Source organism: Platichthys flesus, chromosome 3 (assembly GCF_949316205.1).
Source record: "Platichthys flesus chromosome 3, fPlaFle2.1, whole genome shotgun sequence".
In the NCBI taxonomy this organism is placed as follows: Eukaryota; Metazoa; Chordata; class Actinopteri; order Pleuronectiformes; family Pleuronectidae; genus Platichthys; species Platichthys flesus.
Window position 1 is genome coordinate 21,302,728 of NC_084947.1, and position 23,856 is coordinate 21,326,583.

The 23,856-nt window shown below is 42.1% G+C and overlaps 1 protein-coding gene across 1 annotated transcript; it reads right to left on the reverse strand.

Moving 5' to 3' along the window:
• Window positions 1-330: 330 nt before the first annotated feature.
• On the reverse strand, window positions 331-21,963 carry si:dkey-112e17.1 (uncharacterized). The gene is made up of 7 exons (XM_062384569.1): window positions 21,836-21,963; window positions 12,060-13,033; window positions 7,934-7,985; window positions 6,826-6,949; window positions 5,263-5,405; window positions 1,967-2,209; window positions 331-1,704 (listed from the first exon to the last, which is right to left on the reverse strand). The coding sequence occupies exons 1-7, from the start codon at window positions 21,914-21,916 to the stop codon at window positions 997-999; spliced, it is 2,325 nt and encodes a 774-aa protein (XP_062240553.1). The 5' UTR covers window positions 21,917-21,963; the 3' UTR covers window positions 331-996.
• Between the last annotated feature and the right edge of the window lie 1,893 nt (window positions 21,964-23,856).

Here is a 23,856-nt window from a genome sequence, read left to right on the forward strand (position 1 = left end):
AGAATTTATGGATGTTGATTAAATCATCAGGCATGTTTAGGGGGCTGGTATAAGATTGCGCAATTTGTTTCAAATATAAACAAAAATCTTTAGTGAATTTAAATGTGGTTTCATTATGGGAAGACGGGTCTTAGAGGTTAACAGGTCTATTGAGTGCTATTCTAGTTTGTATTTCCACTACTCGCGAAGACAATTTTGGAGTGGGGCATGCAGATTCCAAAACTCATCTAACGTCCGACTCCAAAGATCCTCTTCGAAGTCTGAGGTTCCTTCTGATGGTAGGAATCAGATCAAGGATAAAACATTTGGATTACACAGCCTTTATTAAAACTTAACATTTCATAATTCATTTTAATTCTATTGTGATTTCTACTTCTCTATTCATACTACATTTCGATTAGTGCTATATATATATATATATATATATGCTTTTACATTATTTTGATTTCCCTTTAATATTCCAGTTTCAGTCATGAGTACATACTGTATGCATACACAGATGCAACATTGACATTGTGTGATCTATGCTCTGCAGAACACCTTGGATAATAACTGTATATGCATTTAATAGCCTGTGCTAACGAACCCACATGAACAAGCACATTAAAGAAATAAGGAAATTAGACACAGGGCAATGAATGAGCTACTGAAATCAAAGTGCAACTGTTGGAGTATTAAGTCAACAAAGAGCATCAAACTGGTTAATAAATCTAGTATAAAAGTGCTCCTAAGAGTTGGGACGGGGTTATGGAGTACTCATGTTCACGTTTGCAATCATTCATATTTTGCCGGCACATAACACCTCAGCAGTCAGTACCTCGACATAGTAAGCAGCATAGTATTCCATCTTTGTCCAAATACAACTTTTATAAAAACAGGTACCTAAAGTGAGAAGAATATGTAGTAATTTTTGTAAAAGATGATTTCAGAAATTAAAGAAGTGGGTTATAGATTTCAAAGTGGCACTAACAGAGTTCCTCCTCTTTCACCGCCTGGTCACATCTGGTTGGTCACACTGCACAGCGCTGTGGACTGACTGAGGCACAGCGGGCGGTCACTGACTGTGTTGGACTCGGTCATGGTGGCTGGTGTGTTGGAAGGGAGTGGACCAACCCCCCCTGATGCCTGGCTCCCCCATGGCCTCCACTCAGGCCTGGCCCTCTGGTTCTGCGGGCTGTGGCTGGTGCTTCCGGGTGCAGCCCGCTTCCCCTCGTACGCTCCCCTCGACAGTCCATTCATCACAGTAGAGACGGAGGTCTGATCCAGGTGCTCAGCTGAGACCAGAGGCTGCCGGTCCTCCTCCTCAGAGATGGCAAACACCGGCACGCTGACGTGATCACCCTCGCCTGGGAAATCACGCCTGTTCATGGCCTGGCCGCCCTCCATCTGACACTGGGGGGAGGAAGATGATCCGGAGCTGGGCTCTGAGGGTGATCCCTGGGACTGAGGAGCCCCAGGGGCCTTCACCGGGTCTGCTGCACCAGAGAGGAGGCCGAAGCACGGGCCGGGGAAGCGCGAGCGCCGCAGGTTGCTGGTGGAGCTGAGACGCCGCTGCCGCTGGGCAGACTGGGTCATAGGGTAGGAGGCGTTGCTGATGGATGAGTCCGAGATGGTGCTCGTGTCTGCCTTGTGGTCCAAGTGAATGTCGGAGAAGACCTTCCTGCTGTCTTCTCCCCTGCAGTCACCTGTCAAACTGGATGGGTTCTGAAATGATAACAGTTCATCAGCTGCAGTTTTTCACAATTGATATTGATTGTCACAGCAGGAAGAGCACATGTGTAATAAGAGGAATGGGGCTTCCTTGCATTGAAGTTTCTGAATAAGCCAATAATAGCAGTGTTTGTCGATTATGTAAAGCCTCAACTTTTTACATTGCAATTATGAGATCCTTAGGTCAAGCAAATAGTTCTAACAAGTTGCCATTAAAGTCTCTGGGTATGAAAACAGCAAAGTTTCCAGTACTGACGCTGTCCACGAGCTTGGTGAAGGGACTGGTGGAGTTCCAGCTGCACCACTTCTTATGCAGCTGTGGCAGCGGAGGGAGGAAGTCCTGGAACGTGCGTACGCTCCAGGCTCTCGGCCTGGCACAGCCACTGCCACCGTCCCTGGCAGAACTGGCACTAGTGGGTGAGGTGGTGGAGTCTAGCGAGGGCCAATCACCTGCAGGGCTGGGACCAGTGTCACTGTGTCGAAGAAACCTCTCCCGCTGCTAAGAGACACAGAATACATGGAAATTAGAACTAATATGAGACCCCTTCTGGAGTGGGCAACATTCAAGGGTTGTTGTGGCGGTTGTGGGGTTTCGTTTTTGAAAAAATATCACAAACTCATAGATATTAGTTCCTTACATGTGTCTGATTTATTTCTTTAAAGATCCAGAAATTATATCTTGAGAAAACTTTAAATAAGTGAAATAACTTGTCTTGGAACTGCACCAGGAGTTAATGAGTTCTTCCCTGACCCTTGCCACATCCGTCCACCAAGTCTTGTGTAAATCTGTTAAGTTGTTTTAGTGTAATCTTGTTCACAAACAAATGAACAGGGGTGAAAACATCACCTCCTTGGTGAAAGTAATTAAGACAACACATGTAGCGCACATATCAGTGTGAATAATGCACAAGCCCTCTACTGCAGCGACGAGGGTCAATGAGGCTTCTTGTTTGGGTCAAACCCGCAGTGATGGAAAAGCTGGACTCCGATTGTAACAATGGCACTGAAATATCTCACTGTGAAAACAGATGGCTGATTCTGTCAGGCAGAATGAGACTGAGAGAGTTAAGTTGTCAAGTCAGGAGAAACAAGATTTGAGAAACAACAGAAATTGATTATATAAGTGTTGGTTGTTTCTTAACATGTTAATTAAGCTGCCGTCGATTCCCAACTCCGCTTAGAGCCACAACACTGTCTTCAGCGCGGGGACATTGGGAACTGACAGGCTGCCAATCTGCACCTGCTCCACTGCCGCCCCGCACTTGAATTCCTGCCTACAGATTGTGTTGTGTTCTTCATTAATGGATTAACAAGAAGGAACTGTGCTGATTAGCTTGGTGCGCTCAGTCGAGCAGCCAGCCAGCCGAGCATGTGTGGCTCACGTACAAATCTCAGGCGTCATTTATTAAGTATATTAAAGCTGTCAAGGGAAAAGCGGCGCGGCTTTGGAACCGTTTCAGCCATATTTTGGATGTTGTGTAGGCTCAACACTTAGCATATGAGGAGAACAACACATGATTAAGTAAGAGGACATGTTGCTGTGCTGAGATTCCCATTTGCTTGTGAAACCCGGAGGTTAGTTGTGATCGACAGGTGAGATGAGCGAAGGCCACTTTATCCTTCCTGATCGGTCAGCTGCTGTTGACCAGGGGAGGAGGAGGAAGGTTTTAGGGGTTGCACCCATCAGACACAGAGCGAGTCCAGATAATCCCTGTGGGGCTAGAGTCACTAGCAGCTAGCTTTGTCTAGACAAGAATTAGCTCGGGGTTTAAATGAAATGTTCTTTTGGTCACTAAAGCCCCACAAACACAATGGCAACATTAAGGATTGACAAATGAGGTGAAAAATCAGCCACCCAACATGGGCGCTTGCAAACCGCGGCTCCAAAGATGGAGTGTGAAATCTATCTGTGGTCCCTGAAGAATCTCGACATAGAAAAAAATAACTTGACAGATGATTTAAATCTCTATAAATTTCAGACATCAAGGAGTTCCCTTGATCTTAGCATCTTAAGTCTTCTCATTGCTTTAAAGCTTTCGTTCAAGTGGTCCTTTCAACTCAAGTGTTATTCAATTGGGCTTCATGGCTTAATGCACATATAAATACAGTACTTGAGGATGTGTGATGTGAATATACAATGCTAACCTAGAAAGATAACCTGGCAATTACAGATAGAAGATGCATTTGGCAATTTTCTGGGACCTTTGCCACTGCTAGCCCATTTAACATTCTAAAACGTTATTTACGTGGATGTCTGCATTGAGGACACACACAGGCAGACCACACACTGTGTGCCAAAGCGTGCATGACACACACCGATACACAAACACACACACAATCGGAGCTGGGAATCTGGCCCTGTTGATAATACTCCACTAGCCTAGGCTGCAGAAAAGCTTGCCAGTCCTTCAAAAAGCTGCCAGAGCTGTTTTATGCCAACTCTTATTCCAAGAGAATACAAAAGAGAGCAGAGAAAAAAAAACTTTGGTTCTTCCTCAGTCTCCCTCCCATCTTTTAATTATCCGCTTTTCTCATTAATGTCCTCATAGCTGCAGCGTTACACTGTACCACGCGTACGCCAATAAAAATGGTGTCAGTCTTATTAGGAACACTGCGTCGATTCAAAGCAATGAATGCCCTGTCACCTCTGATGTTCATTGGTTCAGGGGTCATCTCCCCAGGGTGAGGGGATCACCCACAGAGTTTGGACTTGAGATGAAACAGACAATTTCCCAGTCCACTGTGAAGCGTCAGGAATACTGTTGTGTAAAAGCTTTTTACCAACTGACCTGGAGTGAGGAGACTAGACTAAGACTAGCAGGCTGGAGTTATGCATGCTACCATGCTCACATTGACAACGCTGTTTAGCAGCTACATTAGTGGGCTCACCATTTGAGAGTGTTGTGACATGCGAAAATGCAAATTTGTCACATAGTGTTAGTACTTATTTTTAAGTTTTTAATCCGAAACCAAAGTAAAAACAAGTGGAAACTACAATGTGGTGCTATATACAAATGTAAGGGTTACCAACTGTTTATATACAGTCTATGGTGACCAGTCATTAGGATACATAATCTGAGAACCATGAATTTCTGGTCCTGATATTGTCCTAATGAATGAAGTAGATCTTTTCAAATTAATAAGTGAAATTGTTGACCTGCTGGTGGTGCTACAGTCGTTACGTTATATCCACAGACAATTGTGAATTTACAGAATGTCTTCCAATCTAAACATTTTGAGATATTTCTGTCTGAATCAACCGACCAACACAGGGAGCATCCATAGGGCCATGCAGGTCTGTGCATGGAGTATAATTCATCTGCATTTGTTAAAAAATGTCACTTTAGGGGCTTTACCCAATTTTCTTAGTTGTGTACTGACGCAAATGTTAATGGGTGTGATTTTACTGCTCTACAGCCAATACTGTCTAAATGCTATTAATGTTGCCTTCAGGCAGGTTTTTATGCCAACTGAGTGAAAGGCTTTGGAATTTGTAATGTCCTAACTAGGTGACATCGTAGACAACTGTGTTAGCACGAAACTGGTTCTTACCGTGTGAGGTGAGAAGGGTAGCCTGCTTGGGCTGGGGGCTGAAGATACAATGAAAACCTCATCGGCACCAAGGTCGAGTTCAGTCAACCCGCTGCAGGAAAGGTCCACCTCTGCATTCTGGGAAATGTCGATGGAAGCACTGACTACAGAACAGAAAAACTATTAAACAAGATATATATTGAAAACATTGCTGTCAAAGCTATTTTTAATGGATTTATTGAACTGTATTGTTGATTGCTAAAAAGTTGGAGATCAGAGCTTTCAGTAAAAGCTGCATTTCTGCAGTCTGGTAAGAGTAACTTTGCATGAATTCTAATTTTGTACATTATCATAGCCTTCCCCATTGAAACAAATCTGATGCACTACATTGATTTTTTTATTTTTCATATGGCATACTGCTTTGAGTAAGGGCTGCAAGCTGCTCAGAAACAAGCATTGGAGCTGATGATCTTGTAGAGCCAAGTATAAGTGGTTCAGTGAAACAACATGCAGAGTGGACTCATCTCAGCTCCTTTCCTTTTTGTGGACTGTATGTTTTGGAGTAAACTCCTGACACCGTGACTCGGGCACACAGAGAGGGGGCTGTGTTCTCCTGTTGTTCAAACTACTCCCAGGCTGCTTTGTGGGTTAAATGCCACAACCCACAAATCTCTCAGCCTGAGTTCAGTCCAACTGAGGGAGAGAGAATGAGAGAGAGAGAGAGAGGTGGGAGGGGGGGCTTTGGATTGTTCCAGGATCAAGGCTGTGTGCTACTCTAATGCAATTTTCCTTTCAATTGACAACCCTACAGACCCACCCTGAGCCCTAAGATTCTTTTTCATTTAAACTAATAACTTGAGAGAACATTTATTCCACCTAAAACCAGTTTGTGTTATACTCTGTGTTGGAGCAATCTTTAATTGGAAAACTCCGGTATGACTTTTTTGTATTTGAAAATCTAGTGGTTATTTGCTTGGAATAAAAAAATAAAATAAAAAAAAGAGAGGGTAAGGATGAGCAGAGAAAGCCAGCAAAATGAAAACTAAAAATAATGGCACCATCTAGAGACACAACCCAATCCCAGTCCATTTGATTGACAAGTCACCTCCCCAAAAACAGCACAGGAATTGAGAAACATCCCTCAAACCCCAGGCAACAATTTCTAAATGAGTGCACTAAAACTTAACAGAGCTTTGCCTCGCCAGGAAACTAATTAATGGCAGATTTATATTCCTGAAGGTATTATTATCATTCCTGAAAGGGTCAATATAAATCAAAATGATTGACATCCCCAGTAATGGGCTGTGGGGCTTTGTGCTCGCTGCACTGCCTCTTAGGGAATGCTTATCATGCACAGAAATAACCTGACTATAGATTTGGGTAATTTAGCAAACACTGTACAGAAACATTTACGTTGATAGCTTTGGAATAACATTTGTTTGTGCCTGTGTGTGTGTGTGTGTGTGTGTGTGTGTGTGTGTGTGTGTGTGTGTGTGTGTGTGTGTGTGTGTGTGTGTGTGTGTGTGTGTGTGTGTGTGTGTGTGTGTGTGCGTGTGTGCGTGTGTGTGTGCGTGTCCTCCTCACCTGTGTGTGGCGGGCTGTCGTTGTTGTTGCCCTGGTCTGTGGTCGTCCCCAGGTTGGTCTGATTCTCAGCCATCAGTTGCAGCTCACTGACCTCAGCCCCTGTGGTATGGACGCCCTCTGGCACCTGCAACACAGCACGGTGCCACTCACCTTATCCACCTTTCAAATCACACATATCGTCTTTTGAGTTCACTTGGAAGTTATACTAATGCAGGCAGGTGTTGAATTAACTTTAGAACCATGCTAACAGAATGCCCCCCCCAACAACTACAATAAATCCAATCTATTTCATTTTGGTAGGGTGAACATGTTGTATAAATCAGGATCGCAAAGGTTTTATTTTACCATTTGATGATTGTAGTATAGATTAAATATGTCAAAAGTTGCTCCCGCATTATAATTTTTTTCAAACTACGTCAAACAAACCTGATGCTGACCCATGTGACATCACTTGAGGCTCTTCACACAGCTTCCTTGGAGCCATTAAGGCATTGTACAACTTATTTCACATATACAGTATCACTCCCAAAGAGTGAGCTAAATTATTGAGATTCCCTTTAAAATAAATGTTTTTCTTGTTGAATCAATCGTTTACTCCATTATAAATATCAATATCATTAATATACAGGCTTGAAATGTAATATATAAATCTATAAAATATTTGTCCTCGGTCTGAGAGCGTCGTCAAAGTTAATGTCATGACTTTAAATAACAGCAGGTTATGTTCATGTGTTCATTACAAGTCATGATTTCATGACGGAAATTCTTGTATCTAATATGCAATGAATGACCCCCCCCGTGTCATCATCACGTAGCGCTTCCTTTGTTTTACACTTGTGTGACCCGAAGTGAACCTGAGGTGGTGCGGCTCTGTGGGGAGTGAAGAGGCGGTGCTACAGCAGCGGACAATGTTGGCTTGAGCAGCAAACTATATTAAAAAGAAATGTCCAGGGATCAGAGCTAAAGCCCTGTGTTCAGTGGAATGGCTGACTGACAAATAAAGACATATGGAGAAGAGGACAGGTAGGGGAGGAGAGGGGGTGACATGTAGAGATGACACAGAGGGAGAGAGATGGGAGGAACCGGTGAACGGCTGCAGCGTCTGTACCTCGGAGTTGCTGGACGCGCAGGAGCTGGCTCTTTTCGGACACAGTTTGGGTCTGGAAAACATGAAGCACCGCAGCAATTCAGTTTATAATTACACACATATCTGATAGTCAGCTTTTATGAATGTCCTCAAAATGGATCCCCCACTTTTGGCAGCATGCTGGACAGTTTAACCAGAAATGTAAAATGGAACACTGTTCAATACAACTGTGCTGAAGTGGGATCTTTCTGACAGTAACCACCTCACCCGGTTCATAATAGCTCCAGCATACCTGTGGCTAGATCCCCCCTCAATAGTTGCTCTATTGTGGTGTTGAATGATGGCGCAAGATGCATTCACACACACGCCACAGCTCCAGCAGTTCACACAGTGGTTGTTACTGGGATGTCATTGCTATGCATTGTTTTTTCCTGTGGGGAAGCACTGCTGTCATTTCTTTGCCCATAAGAGAAAATTTGGACCATAATTCACTTGCAACACTGTGTCTAAAGGAACAAAAAGTGATATGTAGAGTCACTTTTCTTGGGGGGGGGGAATTGATGTTAGATTATTTTACAATTGAGGATATAAAACCAAGTTACCTCCTTCATGGTGGCAGTTAGGGTTACAAATCTAATACTGTATCTGTGTGTCCATGCCTTCTGCCCTGTTCTTAAGTCCATATGAACCAGTGAACCATGCAGAAATACTTGAGCAAGTACCCACTTATTAAAAACTACTGTTACAGCTGAATGAGTTCATTACCAGCCCCCGCTCGACTGACGGCAACCCCCACTGTGACTCTCATCCACCTTTGGCCATTTTCTGACCAGCGGGAACCTCGGCGAGTTAATCTCACTGCTGCTTTAAACCTGCAAGATCTCGCCTACAGCTCTCGTTTTCCGATGATTTCTGTGAACTCGTTTAAATTAATAGGGAAAAAACTTCTCAGGCTGCTCATTTAATTCATGGTAGCGCATTTCCTGGCTTCCGAATGACTCGTGTTGTTGTTCTTGCTACTTACACTTTCATTTTATTGAACACGTGTTTACAATTTCCCCGTCATTAAGAGTGAGTACCTGTGGTGTCATGACAGAGACACTGAGCAGAAATGAACACGTTTCGTGTTAAAGCCGAGTGCTTCTCACAGAAAGCTAAATATTTAGATTAGGAGGGTTTAGATTTTTGTCTGCAAATGTAAACCTTCCTGGATCCAGGACCATATGGATCAGTTGGGTAAAGCTCGTAAGAACAGATAGTATTACAAAACCTCCAAAGTTAACCCCTCAGTTTCTGTTCATTGTCCCCTTTGATGGAAGAGGGAACAGCTTGTAAATTACACCTTTTGATTGTATGACAATGCTATCGGTATAAAACGCACACTGAGTTTTATTTTCTCCTTGTTGTCCCTTTCCCCCCCATTTCTCCACCCATTCACTTTCTTGCAGCCTCTTGTGTGCAAGAATTAAAGCCAGGTGCTCTACCTTGAATGCCCCGTTGTGTACGGTGAGAAGGCTCCACATCAAGGAAGCCGCACAGTTGCAGCCAAACCCAGCTAATCACAGAGGGTCACCACATCAGGGACTAAGGCTTCCAGCTGAGTCAACATAACAAAGGAGAGACTGCGTATGTTCCGAGTGTGTGTGTGTGTGTGTGTGTGTTTGCATTTAGGTAACTGACGCACAAGCCCATTTTCATTTAGGAGAAGTCAAAGATAAGACCTGTGAATTAGGATATTAGATTTATCTGAGAAAAACAGATCCTGAGCATTTTTAACAAGACGAATAGTTTGCAGCAGCTCTGTGAGGCAGTGATTTGCCAGAGTCGTGCTTCAAGCTAAATGCTGACATGCTCAAAGTGGTTCTCAGGGTTTTTTCCCCACCCAAGGTGGATGAAAAGCCCACCCCTACTCTGCCTATGATTGGCTAGTGCCCATTGCATTCATTTTTTTGGGTTCAATGACTGTAGGGGTAAATTTGGGTAATCTGGGACATTGGGTTATTTGGGACACCTAAGCTTCACTCTGTTTATTTCCTGTTCAAACTGATTCTGGTCAACAGGACTTTTACTATAGGTTAGCATGGACATCATGTGACTGATATCATATGTCTTCATGCGGGCAAATGTAACATTAATGTTAAGGATACAAATAATACAATGCTTCTAATTGTAATCAAATTAAGTTTGTGATGTTTTCAAGCTAAATAATACACCTTGAGTTTTTTTTAAATCTGTTAAATTTTTTGTAACATTTTTTAGTTGTCCCACTTTATCAAATCTGATTGATAATGTGGGACAGTCTGAGACAGACATTTAAGTTCTCTATGTGGGAGATATGCATTTAGTGACTGAACTAAAATAATGTAGCATATGGTCTGCAGGTGTCAGACAGGAGTTAATGGTAGACACAGTCTGCCCCAGTCTGTCCCAGTCAAACTGGTTAGCTAACTATCATATTATCAGTTAGTTCTCTCAGAGATGAGCCAAAGACCACAGAAAATTGTCTTTCCTGTGGTCTGCAGCCATTTCACCAGACATGTGGAGACAATGGGCTGATTGATGATTGTAGTCTCTCACCTGCAACGACAGTTTTTTCCCTGAGGAGCCCCAATAGAATTACTGAAGGAATAATCTGTTATTGTTATTTTTTCCTGCTGTTCATTGAATTTGAATAATAATAAAAACAAATGTTTTAAATTAATATTGTATTTTCTTAATTTAAGAGAGTTCATACCACACGGACAAATGTGTACATTTGTAAGTTTTATTCAGATAATAGACAATTATGGGGTGATATGTCATGATCAACAGATGGTATTGACTTGATATTTGCAACTTGCAAATTTAAGCACTACAGCAAACCCTGTTTCTGGGATATTTTGGCTTCATTATTGCACATTGGGAGGATTTGGCGAGGCATCAGCCATCTTTATATACAGGCACTGGTTGTGTAGATCAAATTTAAGCATTCAAATTGATGACTGGTTGGGTTAAGAATATCAGGGTAAGCCAATCAGACACAGTCTGTCCATCTAAAAAAAACTGAAAGATGTTCATCATGTTGACCATCTTAGTTTAGCATATTAGTGTGCTAAGATTATTAGCATGATCATTTGCTGATCAGCAACACAGGTAACTAAGGCTGATTTCTTAAAATTTGGCCTCAAATATGTAGTCATTACATACTAGTGGTCAAAAGTCAAAAGGTACTGTCACTATGAACTAATGTCTTTCCCTTTCCCTCGAGAATGTGATATCTCAGGAATATTTTTGGGGAATTTCTCTAATATCTAACCCTCAAGGATGAGTTGAATATATTTGAATGGCCTAAGTGTGACATCATGTCTGTTTCATTCTTATGCACAACATACATCAGTAACTACATACTGTATATATATATATATATGGCAAAAACATTCATTTGGAATCATGAATGATCATGTTAGAATTTGGTGGTCAAATGTTGCAGTCACTGCGAGCTCACTAGACATGTTTCTGGCCAGACTTCAAGAATTCATATGATGCTAATTATTTTTTAAATACAGTTCACAAAACTAAACAGGAAATATCTTCCAGTGAACGGGAATTTCTTAAAGTAGTGGCCATCAAGGTAGATGCTGAAAATGTTCCCAGGAGAAGAAGAAAATAAACTGCTGGTGGAAATATGTGAAAGATCAGTAAATAATGATCAGGGCTTGTGAGCTGGAATCTTTGAATACTTCTCCCAGTTTTCGTCTCCATCATCTGAGAGTTTTAAAAAAACACACATAGGCAACAGCATCAACTTGTTGTTGGCAATAGAGGATAAGTCGGACAACTATCTAAGTCACTAGGATTTGTTTGAAACGTTTTGTTTAAATGCTCATAAATGAGCATAACATAAAGTATGTCAGCTGGTTGATATTCATGATCAACACATGGTGGCTGGTTTCTGGCTTTTTAAATTATTTTCAAGCTTGAACTATTTTCTGGAGAAAATACCAACTAGGCAGCACAATTCCAGAGACGTCATAGTGTTGTTGCTATTCATTAAGGGCTGATAGAAGTCAATCAAAAACGATTGAATTAAACTGGCTTTGATACAGTCTCGCTGTGTTATTTCTGTGAATTCTTTGCTTTCCTAATAAAGTTAATGGAATTCTGTTACCTGAAAATGATGCAGAGGGCACTTGTAAGTATCAGAGCGAAGAAGGCAGCTCCGCTCACAGCAGCCAGCAGAGAGTCTACCTTGCTGGCTGTAGGAGCAGAGGAACGGAGGTCCCCTCCTGGCTCAGTCAGGTTGTGGTAGTGGAAGAGCAAAGCAAAGCCACGGCCCCAGTGTGTTGTAGTGATAAGCTCCATGATGACCTCCACCATCTCCTGGTTGGAGCCGAAAACCAGCTGGCTGCTGGGAGGGCGGTTGGACCCACAGAACCTGGACGAAAAGGTGATGAGGTCTGAGATGTAGAGGACATCATGAGGGCAGGCGTCAAGCACTGACTGCTGCGTTTCAGGACTCACAGCTGGACTGTCAGTGATGTGTAGTGAGGCAAGGGTGGTCTCCTCCACAACTGTGCTTGGGTTAGAACTTGGGTTGGGGTCTCCCCTAAGGTGAGACAAGGAGGCGGAGTTAACGATCTTGTCTCTTGAAGGCACAGCCCCAGGTAAGAGGAGAGAGGAAGGAGGTGCTGAAGATAAGCCAGAGGAGGCATCTGCAGATCTTTTGGCAGAATTTGAGACTTTGGTAATTTCCATCTTTGTGGACTGTTCCTGGACCACTACTTGCTTGTCCTCGCTATCTTGGGAGGACTGTTGAGTCTTTGTGACATCCCCTTCGCTCTGAAGCAAAGGATCTTTAGCTGGCGATGAAGTTTCATATACCGCAAAGCTGCCAGGGGTGACAGTCGCCTCTTCATCTGCTTCTTCCTCTTCAAAATTAGAGATGGCTGAGTATTGGGCTGCAGAGTCATGGCTCTCAAACACATCAAAGTCAAATATTTCCAGGATAAGCTGGTAATCAACAGGTACAATGAACAGCCACACACAGTGTGTCCCAGAGGAGTAGTTGTAGGGGAAGCCAGGAGACAGAATGAGGCCTTGGACGTCCACCACATCCACCTTGGCACCACAGTCGAAGTACACCTGCAAAGTGAATTATAATAAGTCAGTTGTGTCACAAATCTAAAGCTGCTTTTAAGACATCATTTCCACTAAGCATTTTACTTTCTTATATATCAGTCGTTTAATGACACCCTTTCTCAGAGTGACAATTAACATGACTCACACAGCTCAACAGGTTGAGCACAGGAAGCAGTGCCAAGGTGAGGGCTTTTGATTCACATAGGTGCCACCCAAGCTAGTATTCAGGTTATTCTTTGGCATTATGTCTAATAGTGTTCTGTTGGTATCATATTCCATTCTCCCTTAATTCAGAGACCAGTCAGATAATGGTCACTACGTCAAGAATTTTCTGTGACAAAAGTACCAACAACCATGGTAACTATCAGCAAATATCAGCAAACCCAACTCGACATAAACCTGCTTGTAACTGAACTGTTCAACCCTGCTGTTCTGCCCTTATATCAAAGCCTGTGTTTTGCCTCTATTGCCTGCTTTGGTAACCCTCAGGAGGGTATTTCTTCAAACATGCTGGCAATAATTTTTCCCAGGTGTGCAGGGATGTTGGGGGGACTTAGGTCCTAAGCAGCGGCAGATGTGTGGCTGGGTCAGGGAGCTGAGGACCAGACCTTTGTAGGGGGCCTGCGTGTTTATGAGCTTTCCTGTTGGTCTCAGTTCTTGACTGTGGGAATGACTGGCAGACTGGCAGACCCCCATGACAAACAGGTAACACACAAACACCCGCAGGCAACACTTGTTGTCTGGACTGGGTTTAAAGCATAGGAGATCACTTTGAGAATGCAATTTTGATGGGTGGGGGGGTACAAGGAAACCTTAAGCCTGTGGAGCCGGACAGGCCCTCAGATTGCTCCATGGACCATCTATCCTCATATGAATACATTCATCAAAAGCCAGTTAGTATAATTTAAGTAGCCAAATCTACATAGAATTTACAATCATGACTGGAAGTGAGGAGCACTCACTCTGACCTCAGGTCATCACAATAAAACCAAAAGTCCTCTCCATAGTTGATACAGCTGACAATGTCACAGCCAGGCTTCAGCACATTACAGACACGTGGGAGGGGAAGAAGGGCAGCAAGACCTGGGTAACTAAAGAAGTAATGTGTGTGTGTGTGTGTTTGTGTGTGTGTGTGTCACCTCAAATGAGTTATTTGGATCTCATGAAGATTAAGATGCATTTATTAGTCCCAAACACATGCACAGACATGCACAGGCACACTCATGCAGGTAGGGAAATTTAACCTCTGCTTTTGACCCATCTGGTGCAGGACACACAGAGCAGTGAGTGACCATGTACGGCACCCAGGGAGCAGATGTTGGGGGAGTAGGTGCCTTGCTCAGGGGCACTAGACAGGGTAGGGAGAATCCTCTTGGATTTTTGGACAGATCAATCCAGGTTGGTCTTTTTGTTGTCTCTCCGTGGAGTCTAACAAGAGACGAACCAGAGACCTTTTCTTCCCATAGTCCAAGTTTCTGCCACTAGTCCACCGCCTCTCCTCATAAGATCAAAGAGCATTCAAATTTACCAACTGCTCTCAAAAATGTTATATGATAAGATAATAACATGATGACCAATTTAAGTACATGTTTTGCAGAGTTTAACATCTCATCTATAACCTCAACAGTCCAGATTTTACGCTGTGATTCGGAAAGATGTCATTCCTTGTGCAAAACTTAGGAAGAAAGGCAACATTTTATTTTAGACTGTTATCAAGCAGCTGGTTGCATCTTCAAAATTAATTTGAATGATGTTCAGTGTTTACATGCAATACTTCTCTGGTTTATTCCAATAAGGCATGTACTTTTATCAGGCTAGACAAAATCTGCTTCTCCAGTAGTGCAAGCAGCCAGGGGAACAAAATACTGGGTTTAAATATTGGTTAAATTCCAGGTAAACATTAAATGCTTCTGTGCAGACAGCATTCTGAGAATAGATTTGATGTTAGAACAAGCTGCTGAAAAATGTACCAAACACCACTGCACATGGACAAATCACAGAGTAACATGCAGAGAGCTGAGGGGACAGATGTGGCTAATTTTCAGTACCCAGTGTTTTCCATGCACCGACGTCCTGCCACAGAATCAACTCTAGCCACCACATTTAGTTCTTCTATTTCATTACCCTTTCAAATCTGTAAAATGTTTGAGCTGAGTGATTCATTCAGCCTCATACTTGCAGTCTCTCACTGTCTTAAAGTCGGTAATAGTCAGCCTCAGTCAGCAGAGCCAAGAAAAAACTAAATCTGTAATGTTTAAACTCTCCCTGTCCGTCTTTCCACCTGCCCTCTCTGTGTAGCTTTTATTCAGGGCATGCATTATATGCTACACTTGCACTGCCCACACACTTACTAGAAATTAATGTGCTCCAGCAAAGAATTACGTGGGTGACATTTGAACGGGCCAAATGCCATTCCCGTTCAGGCGAGGTTAGAGCGAATAAGCTGATTTGGGGTTTTCAGTGTTTGCAGCGAAGTTACGCAATGAGGGGAACCACTTCACAATATGGGGCATAGCAGGGGGAAGGGAACGACAGTGTGTCCCCCTTTTAGGACAAAAATAACCAGCGGTGAAGAGATGTATATTTATTCATCCTGGTGCTGGCCTTCCCTCATATATTTTGATTCTTTTAACCATAAAAAGAACAAATCTCTTAAACTTTGAAAATGTAAAAACTAAAAAAATGTTGCAAATAATGCTCATCTATAAATCAATAGTGGTCTTATGTGGGATGTGAATCCTGCATTTGATGAAAGAGAACTGTGTCACGGACAGAGACTGTGTCATCACTCCCACCGAGATGGGGCAGCCGGGAGGTCCCATGTGGGATGTGCATGCTAGACTTCACATTAAAAGGGCCCCAAATTGCCACAGTGTCGAATGGAAATGGGACATTCTTATAATGCCAAACATCTCAGTTCTGTTACATCACAGGCCGCTCCACTGGCAGGCCGCTAATTATTTAAGGATGCCTTTTCTCATGGCAAAACAATTGGGCCTCAGCGCCATATTGGTGAGCCACTCCACAAAAGGGGGAAGGCAGATCATATTTTAATGAAGTGATGCTAATAAGTACAAAGCAAGTTGAAAGTTTACATAAGAGCCTGCTGGTTATTGTGCCCCAGTTGTGCCAGTGACAGGGGCTCCCCTGGACAGAAGTAGATCGACTGAGCACATAATTGTCTGAAATGACTTGTTCAGTGAAACATCAGACCAGCTCCTGTCATTACCAAGAGGCCCCTGACAAATGGTTTTGTTCTTTGGTTTTCACTTTGCATTAGTACATCCTTTAAAAAATGTGTTTCAATCACATTCCACGATGAGATTCATACGTCTGTCTAATTAGCACAGAGGCAACTTTATGTCCGCTGACTGATGTTGTGGAGCTGAGCTGTTTATACGTCACCATTATATTATATATGCCATATATAAGAATATTGTAACTTTATTGTTACAGAAATTATTTTAATTGCACTCCACGTATTCTTGGATATGGTCCAAAAAAGAGGCAATATAAACCAAAAGAAAAATGTCACTTTCCTGTTATCAATGCGTATTTGAGAATGGAATTAAAGCTGTAGAAACACCTTTTATTTGACAAAAGTAAAGAGACACCCCTTTGAAAACTCTGCAACACGAGCAGGCTTCTGCTGAAGTACCACACACACATACACACACACATGCATGCACGCACGCACGCACACTCTGCCTCTCATGCACAAACAGCTCCGGACTGGCTCATAAACAGGCAGGCGGGCCCCTAAAAAGGGGGCAGGAATCCTCACCAGCCCTGTTTACTGGAGGAGAAAAGTGACACTGCTTCACAGGCTAGCGCCCGGGCAGCGGCAGTCCACTCCGGATGCATTACAATCGCACTCTAATCTTTCAGGTCAGGACCAATATCAACATCTTGTCGGAGGGCTTTGTGGTCATAGAATGTAGCCTGAGTTGAATTTCCCAATTGTTAATTTTTTATTTAACCAAGTAGTTTGGTTTGATTTCCAGTTTCAAAGACCAAACATTTAGAACAATTTAATGGAGAAAATCACGCGGCAATACATTTATCCCTACAGCTTCATGATAAAGAGTGAATGCTGAAATCACTGGCATGAGGCAAAATTCACCACAAATCAAATAAAAGCTGGAGCTATTTGAGTTGAACTGGACTAGAAGTGCCACTAATTAAGTTACAATAAACACAATATATAATGGGGTTTTTTTTCTCAAAGTGCAGCAAACATAAAGGAATTTCCCTGAGAGACACAAACATCATACAAGGTAATGCAGTTAACACGGAGCTGCTCACACACAAGACCACACACACTGTACAAAAGGACAGCGCAGGGTAAACAGAGTGCAGCAAAGATTAGTGATCTCCCCATGAGCTATAATGATCCGTTAGGACTGGGCTCTAAATCCATATCAATAATCATTGCAATATAATTTTCATTAATGGCAATATAACAAAAATACAACATTTATTGATATATTGATTGTGCATTTTCAAGCCCAGTGAAAAGGTACAACACATAATTGATCTACCTTTAGAAAAATCTAGTGTTTTTCATTCTCTGCTCATAAAGAAGAGAAAATCCGTCGATCTGTTATCGATTACGGCCGATATTTAAAATGTTCCACTTGATATAATTTTTGGCCATATCACCCAGCCCGATGTTTATTCTGGTTAACATACACAGATTTCCTTTATACTGTATATATCAATCACAAAGACAGATTTTCAGATAAAAAAGCAACAGACTGGAACTCACTCTGTGCAAGATCATTGCAACATTGGTTTTTGTTTATCTACAGCCCCCTCCAAATGCACAGAAGCTCCTTAAGGTCACTCTCCACAGCTGGGAAAAGCCACTGATACTCGATTCCAGGCTCTATCACGTTATCTCCCCCTGTGATATCAACACCCCTCCTGGTGGGCTCACGTCAGTGGCTGCACGTTCGAGCCCGAGTGAGTTTACAAACAACTGGCGTGGCAGCGTGATTAAGCCCAGGCATGTCTAGGGTCTCACTTGTTGGCCACTGTGTGGCTGGCTCAGCATATTTCCGCCATCGTGCATCATGTGTGACTTATGAAAGGCCTCCTTGAGCCCAAGCATGTTTGATCTACATTTTATGTACAGAGCCATCATGGGAACCTCGGAGTTGCCCTACATGAAAACACGCAAAACTGGAAATTATTACCACTTCAGTCCTCACACTCACACAGATATGTTAGTGGGTGGGCAAACTGCTCTCGCTTTCATGTTTGTGGTGTAAAACCTATTAACATATTTCCTCTAAAAGAGATGCTGTTGCTGTGGTAGCTGCTAAAGCAGGCCTGTGGAATGACCTTATCTTCAGGGTGGTTTCAACCAGTTTGGTGAAATCATTTCCAGATTTTGGAATGTGGTCCAGTGAACGCATCCATGATAATTAGTCTTTGGGCAGCACCTCAATGAGAAGCCCTATCGTGTAGACTCGGATCCACTGTGCTGAGTAACTGCAATCAATCTAAATGGTCTGAATGGATACAATAACATTTCCAAGTGAACCACAGAGTCAAAACTGCCAGATAAGATAATCTTTTTTTAATATAAACTCAAGCAGCACAGATGACCTCTGTACAACAGTAGGTTGTGACAATTGTTGTCAAAGCAATAAAATCCCTAATGTAAGATAAACCCTGAAATGAAGTGACTTTGCTCTTTTCTTCAGATGTCAGGTTTTTCATGTAAAGTTTTCATTAGTATTGTGTATAAAAAGATAGTGTGATCTCTTTAGATAAAACTACTTCAAATAATCGTAATATACTGATATATCTGCAAAGACTGTACTATTCTGTCAACTATAGGCAATTAAACTGACTTTATTCTGTTAATTTGTTTCTTTGTTTCCAATCCAGAAACCTCAAAATCTTCTTTTCTCATTATTTTTTTTAAACAGAAGACACAACTACAAATAAATAGAGACAAACATAAGTGATAGTAAAATGATAATTCACAGTGCTCAGTTCAAGCATTAGCATGTATGCACTTTTTTGGTTCGGTTAGAAAACAGTTGCTTGAAAATATTGGCTGAAAGGTAATGATTCTGGAAATATATTTTAAACCTTTCATGGTTTTAAACAAATCCATTAATAGTCTTTAAAAATTAAAAGCGTGGTAGTGTAATGTAATGTTAATGCCAGAGAGGCACCAACCAGCAATGGCTAAAACATTTTCAGAATAAAAGGATTTTAGATCCTAGCTCGTGCTAGGTGCTTTATATAATGTACTTTTTGTATTGGTCTGAACATGACGGTGCTGTAACAACTTCTAAGAGAAAAGTAAAACAAATGCAGCTATTGAGCTTTTAGCTTTTCCAAAAAGTACATCAAATGAATTTGTTTTATACTGAACAATCAACTGTATCTGCAGCACAGGAACACTCTGCCTTCCCATCACAGCTCACAGACTCTGTGATATGTTTATCTGTTGACAGGCTCTGTGCATCTGTTGTGATATAACTCATGGGAGGAATGAGGGAGTTCACAGTTCCACGGGGTCCGACCCCTCGGTTCAATTAGAGATGAATGTCCCCTCTTTCCATCCCAAATAAAAACCTTGCGAAAGACGGAGCCGGGCAACAAAGCAGGGATCAAATGCACTTGTCCACAGTGCTGAATTGTGGACCAACAGACTTGGATGCCTCCCATTTTTTTCTGAGGGGGATAGAGTAAATTCCAAGCTTGTTTATGCTGTTCCAAAAATCAACTTAATACAAATGGGGAGCGGAGGACAAAGCCATCATTTACCGTGCCCCCTCAGGCAGATAATTGCAAAGATAGTGAGCACCCTATGCACACAGGAACTGAAGCTGGGGAGGCTGACAATTCAATATACCAAGGGCTTTTGTTGTCTAGTTCTAAGAACTGTGCTGAACTGTTGTTGTCCGCAAGCGGAAGAGGACAGCTCTTGACAGGTGGAAGCCACAGAGATTCTCCTGGCTGTCAACGTTTGTGTGCATGTCCCATTGCCAGGGGGTTATCATTTTGTGTTATGACAGCAGCCACTGTTACACATGGGAAAATCATGTCGCATCACACAAACTATGGGATCAGTGAGAGGGTGACACAATTTAAAATCTGGGTGCTTTATCTACAATGCCTGACAAATTTGGCGGGGGGGGGGGGGGGGGGGGGGGCCTAATAAAATAGGAAGCATTCATCTCTGTCATTTTAACAAGTCCATTAGATTAAAGATTGTATATATAGAGTGAAGTGTATATTTTCTGAGCAGTGAGAGATCACAGTTCTTTTCTTCAAGTGCAAGCGTCAAGGCCCACCCCTGCCCCTGTCTGTGTAAACATGACTGTTCCAGTCTACTGGCAATGTGCATCAACAAGTCCCATCATCCTCAGTCACGTGCAGTGTCTTTTTCTGGTTCAGGTATCCACATACACCAAACTACAGAATGACACCTCAAGTTATGACATCAGAACTACCTACAGCCTTCAACCAGAGACTTGTGGCCTGGCAGGAGCTTTAGTAGAAGCCAAAACATGTCAAGCATGAGTGACAGCCTATAACCGAAAGGAAAACACAACCCCTGACTGTTTTGTGTCACGTTGATTAGAGACATAAACTCTCGCTCGTGAACACCTTGCAACGCCAAGAGTCAGAGCTTGGGAATCTGCCTCAGTGAGTATGAGAAGAGCAACATAAGGTTAACACGCTCTCAATGTGGTTCTCATTTCTGCAGTTCGGACTCTGCAAGCCATTCTCCCAAGTCTGTGAAGTGCACAACATCAAAACATGCCTGTGCCATCAAAACATCCATCTGAAGGCCCCAGAGGATAAAATGTGCCACATTCCAAGTTTGTCCATTTTGAAATATTGCCCAAGACTTTCAGGGTTTTGTTGTGAATGGCAGAGGTGCACGAAAGTCAGTCGGTAAGACGCAAAGCAGACAGAAGTCTGGCAGTGGCTCCTGTTGCAGGGTTTTGTTTTTTTCAAGTTTTAAAAGTTTTTGGCTGTTAAAAAACAAGTGGAATATTCTAATAAAAGTCTAGAAGAAGTTTCAAACAGCATCTGAATCCACAGCAGTGTGCGGGTTATATGAGGCGGATGTGTCGGCTGAGTGTTTTGTACACACACTGACTGCATGACAATTTCAACATCCTAGTTATTGAATACAGTTTGTTTCCTACACAACTTCAATTCAGCGGCAGCAGGCGCTCGCGCTTTGGGTAATGATGCGCTACGTGCCATCATGTTATCGACAAAAGTGATCGCAAAACCCAATGTAAAAAAGTGTTCATTTTAAGATCATCGCCAACTACCACATTTCTCGAAGTTGAAATACTAGCCATGAGAGGAGTTTAGAAAAACAATGGTATTCCAGTGAGGTCGGCGTACATTTGACCAAACAAAACGCATTACAAGGATTTAAAACTCAACTTTTGGAAGTTGTCTCACACTACGAAACGCTTCCCACTACAGTCTACTACGGTGCTTTTGGCAGAGCGACAACGTGGACAGAGCAGGCAAACTAGATTTAAATTCAAAAGTGGTAGATACGAGTCTTATGTTGTTGTTGAAAATATATGCCGAAGTAAACGTTGCTAGATAATTGTTCTTGAAATAACTTGCTACGTGTCCGTTGGGGTCATAATGTTCGCTGAGGAGCAAACAATAGTTAAATGACAGGATTTCCGATCGGAGTCCGGGGCTCGGTTCTCTCCAGTAAAGTGAGCACGGCTCCCACACACACACGCGCGCACTGTGCTGGAGGTAAAAGCTTGTGAATTATTGGACCAAATGCTCACTTACTTTCTGTGCAACGCTGCCCATGACGAAGAGTAGATACGTGGTGATGAAGACATGCGGCACGAGCGACGTGACACAAGTCATCTTCCTCCGGTCGTCCCGCACACTGTCCACACCCGCGGCCCCGCTTCCCTCTCATTCACCTGAAGTGTCGGGAGCGCGCTTCCATCGGGGTCATGGGCGAACCGGGGCTCAGGATCAGACCCGAGCTCCAAACTCTGCTGGTCTCCACCTCAGCCCAACCTATACATGCTTCTCTTCAAAGTGTCAAAGTGTGTAAGATTTAGATGAAAATGATCTATTGGTAGAAATTAAATATAAAACAATCCTAATAATGTTTTCAATTGTGTGTTTCTTCTTAATTGTATAAATTATTGTAATTTTTACTCTAGAATGGACCATTTATAATTACATCGGGAGCAGCTCCTCTCTATGGAGGCATTACATTAGTCCAAACTGGACAAACCTTTTGAGTTTTTATGACAAATGAAGGGGGCCACAGGTTCCCCTTCATGTTTGGAAGGGGAGTGTTAGGGTTTTTCGGCTGCAATATGCAACTTCACCACTAGATGCTCATTAAATTATACACACTGAACCTTTAACACAACTTGACCTAATAGACAGCAAAGACAGACACAAATATGAACATATATGCCTAAAGAAAAGCTGAGCCACAAAAAATGAAAAATTGCACAACATTTCACAGTGGTTGGATTATTGCAGTAACAGTTAATGTAAACTGGAAACTGGTGAATATTAATAAAGTTTTTGAGCAAAATGAAACATTAAATTGATTTCAACCAGTCGACTAGACGTATATCAGTAGGTCTAGCTATGATATTCTGTATATTTTCATTAATGCTATATTTTCCTCCTTCTAAACTAATTGTAGGCCAACCTAGTGCAAATGTAGCGCAATACATTTAAATCTAAGTTCTTAATCATTTAGTGAGTAAGTGCATGGATTAAAAGACTTTCTTTCAGAATTCTACTTTAGTCTGGCTCAAGAATTTTACAATGTAAACAAGTTTCAATGCATATACATTTATATTTTGTTCAGAGCTTCATAAGAAATGTGCCTTTTTTTTTGTTTGTGTGTATAAAAATATAAGTGGATTTGAACAGAACTTAACCAGGTTAAATAAGATTATTTTGATGTCGATCAACATAGTTCAAAGTGATTAAAATCTCACAGGGGAATAATATCCAAGGAGGAGGAGAGGGTATTAGTAGTTTAGGAGACATTCATCTCAAAAGAATTCAGGCTAAATGTATTTTATCAATTCGGACGCTTTAAGATTTATTTCTGGAAAAAACAAAACAATACAATTAAGATAAAAAAAAGTGGCAAGTTCATTGGATGTTTTCAGCCCCATGATTCTGTCCACTCCATCACTGTGTAATTCTTAATAATACCACTAAACGGCGCCAGAATACAACAAATCGAAACCCTTCACTTTGCCTTTTGACAGTTCTTGTTTGTATTTCACCTTTGCATTAAAATGATCGTTTAACCCTTGACCTTATGCTTGTATTTGCATTATAAAGTTTATCTGTGGGTCTCACTGCTTTGTTAGAGTCTTGGATGTGATTCTTGACCTTAAACATGGTTCCCTGCTCCCTATGTACAGCCGTGGCAAAAAGTTTTGGGAATGGCACAAATATTAATTTTCACAAAGTCTGCTGCATCACTTTTTATGATGGCAATTTGCATATACTCCAGAATGTTAATAAGAGAGATCAGATGAATTTCAATTAATTGCAAAGTCTTTGCCATGAAAATTAACTTTATCCCCCAAAAAAATTTCCACTGCATTTCAGCCCTGCCACAAAAGGACCAGCTGACATCATGTCAGTGATTCTCTTGTTTACACAGATGAGAGGGTTGATGAGGACAAGGCTTGAGATCACTCTGTCATGCTGATTGAGTCAGAATAGCAGACTGGAAGCTTTAAACTGAGGGTGGTGCTTGAAGTCATTGTTCTTCCTCTGTTAACCATGGTTACCTGCAAGGAAACATGTGC

Bases quoted from the DNA above. Each gene is read 5' to 3' on its own strand.
- si:dkey-112e17.1 (XM_062384569.1), bottom strand. From the start codon at position 21,916: ATGACTTGTGTCACGTCGCTCGTGCCGCATGTCTTCATCACCACGTAT. The intron at 2,210-5,262 runs GTAAGAACCAGT...TGTGTCTCTTAG, and splicing joins TACCCTTCTCACCTCACACG to CAGCGGGAGAGGTTTCTTCG. The intron at 1,705-1,966 runs GTCAGTACTGGA...TTATCATTTCAG, and splicing joins TCACCAAGCTCGTGGACAGC to AACCCATCCAGTTTGACAGG.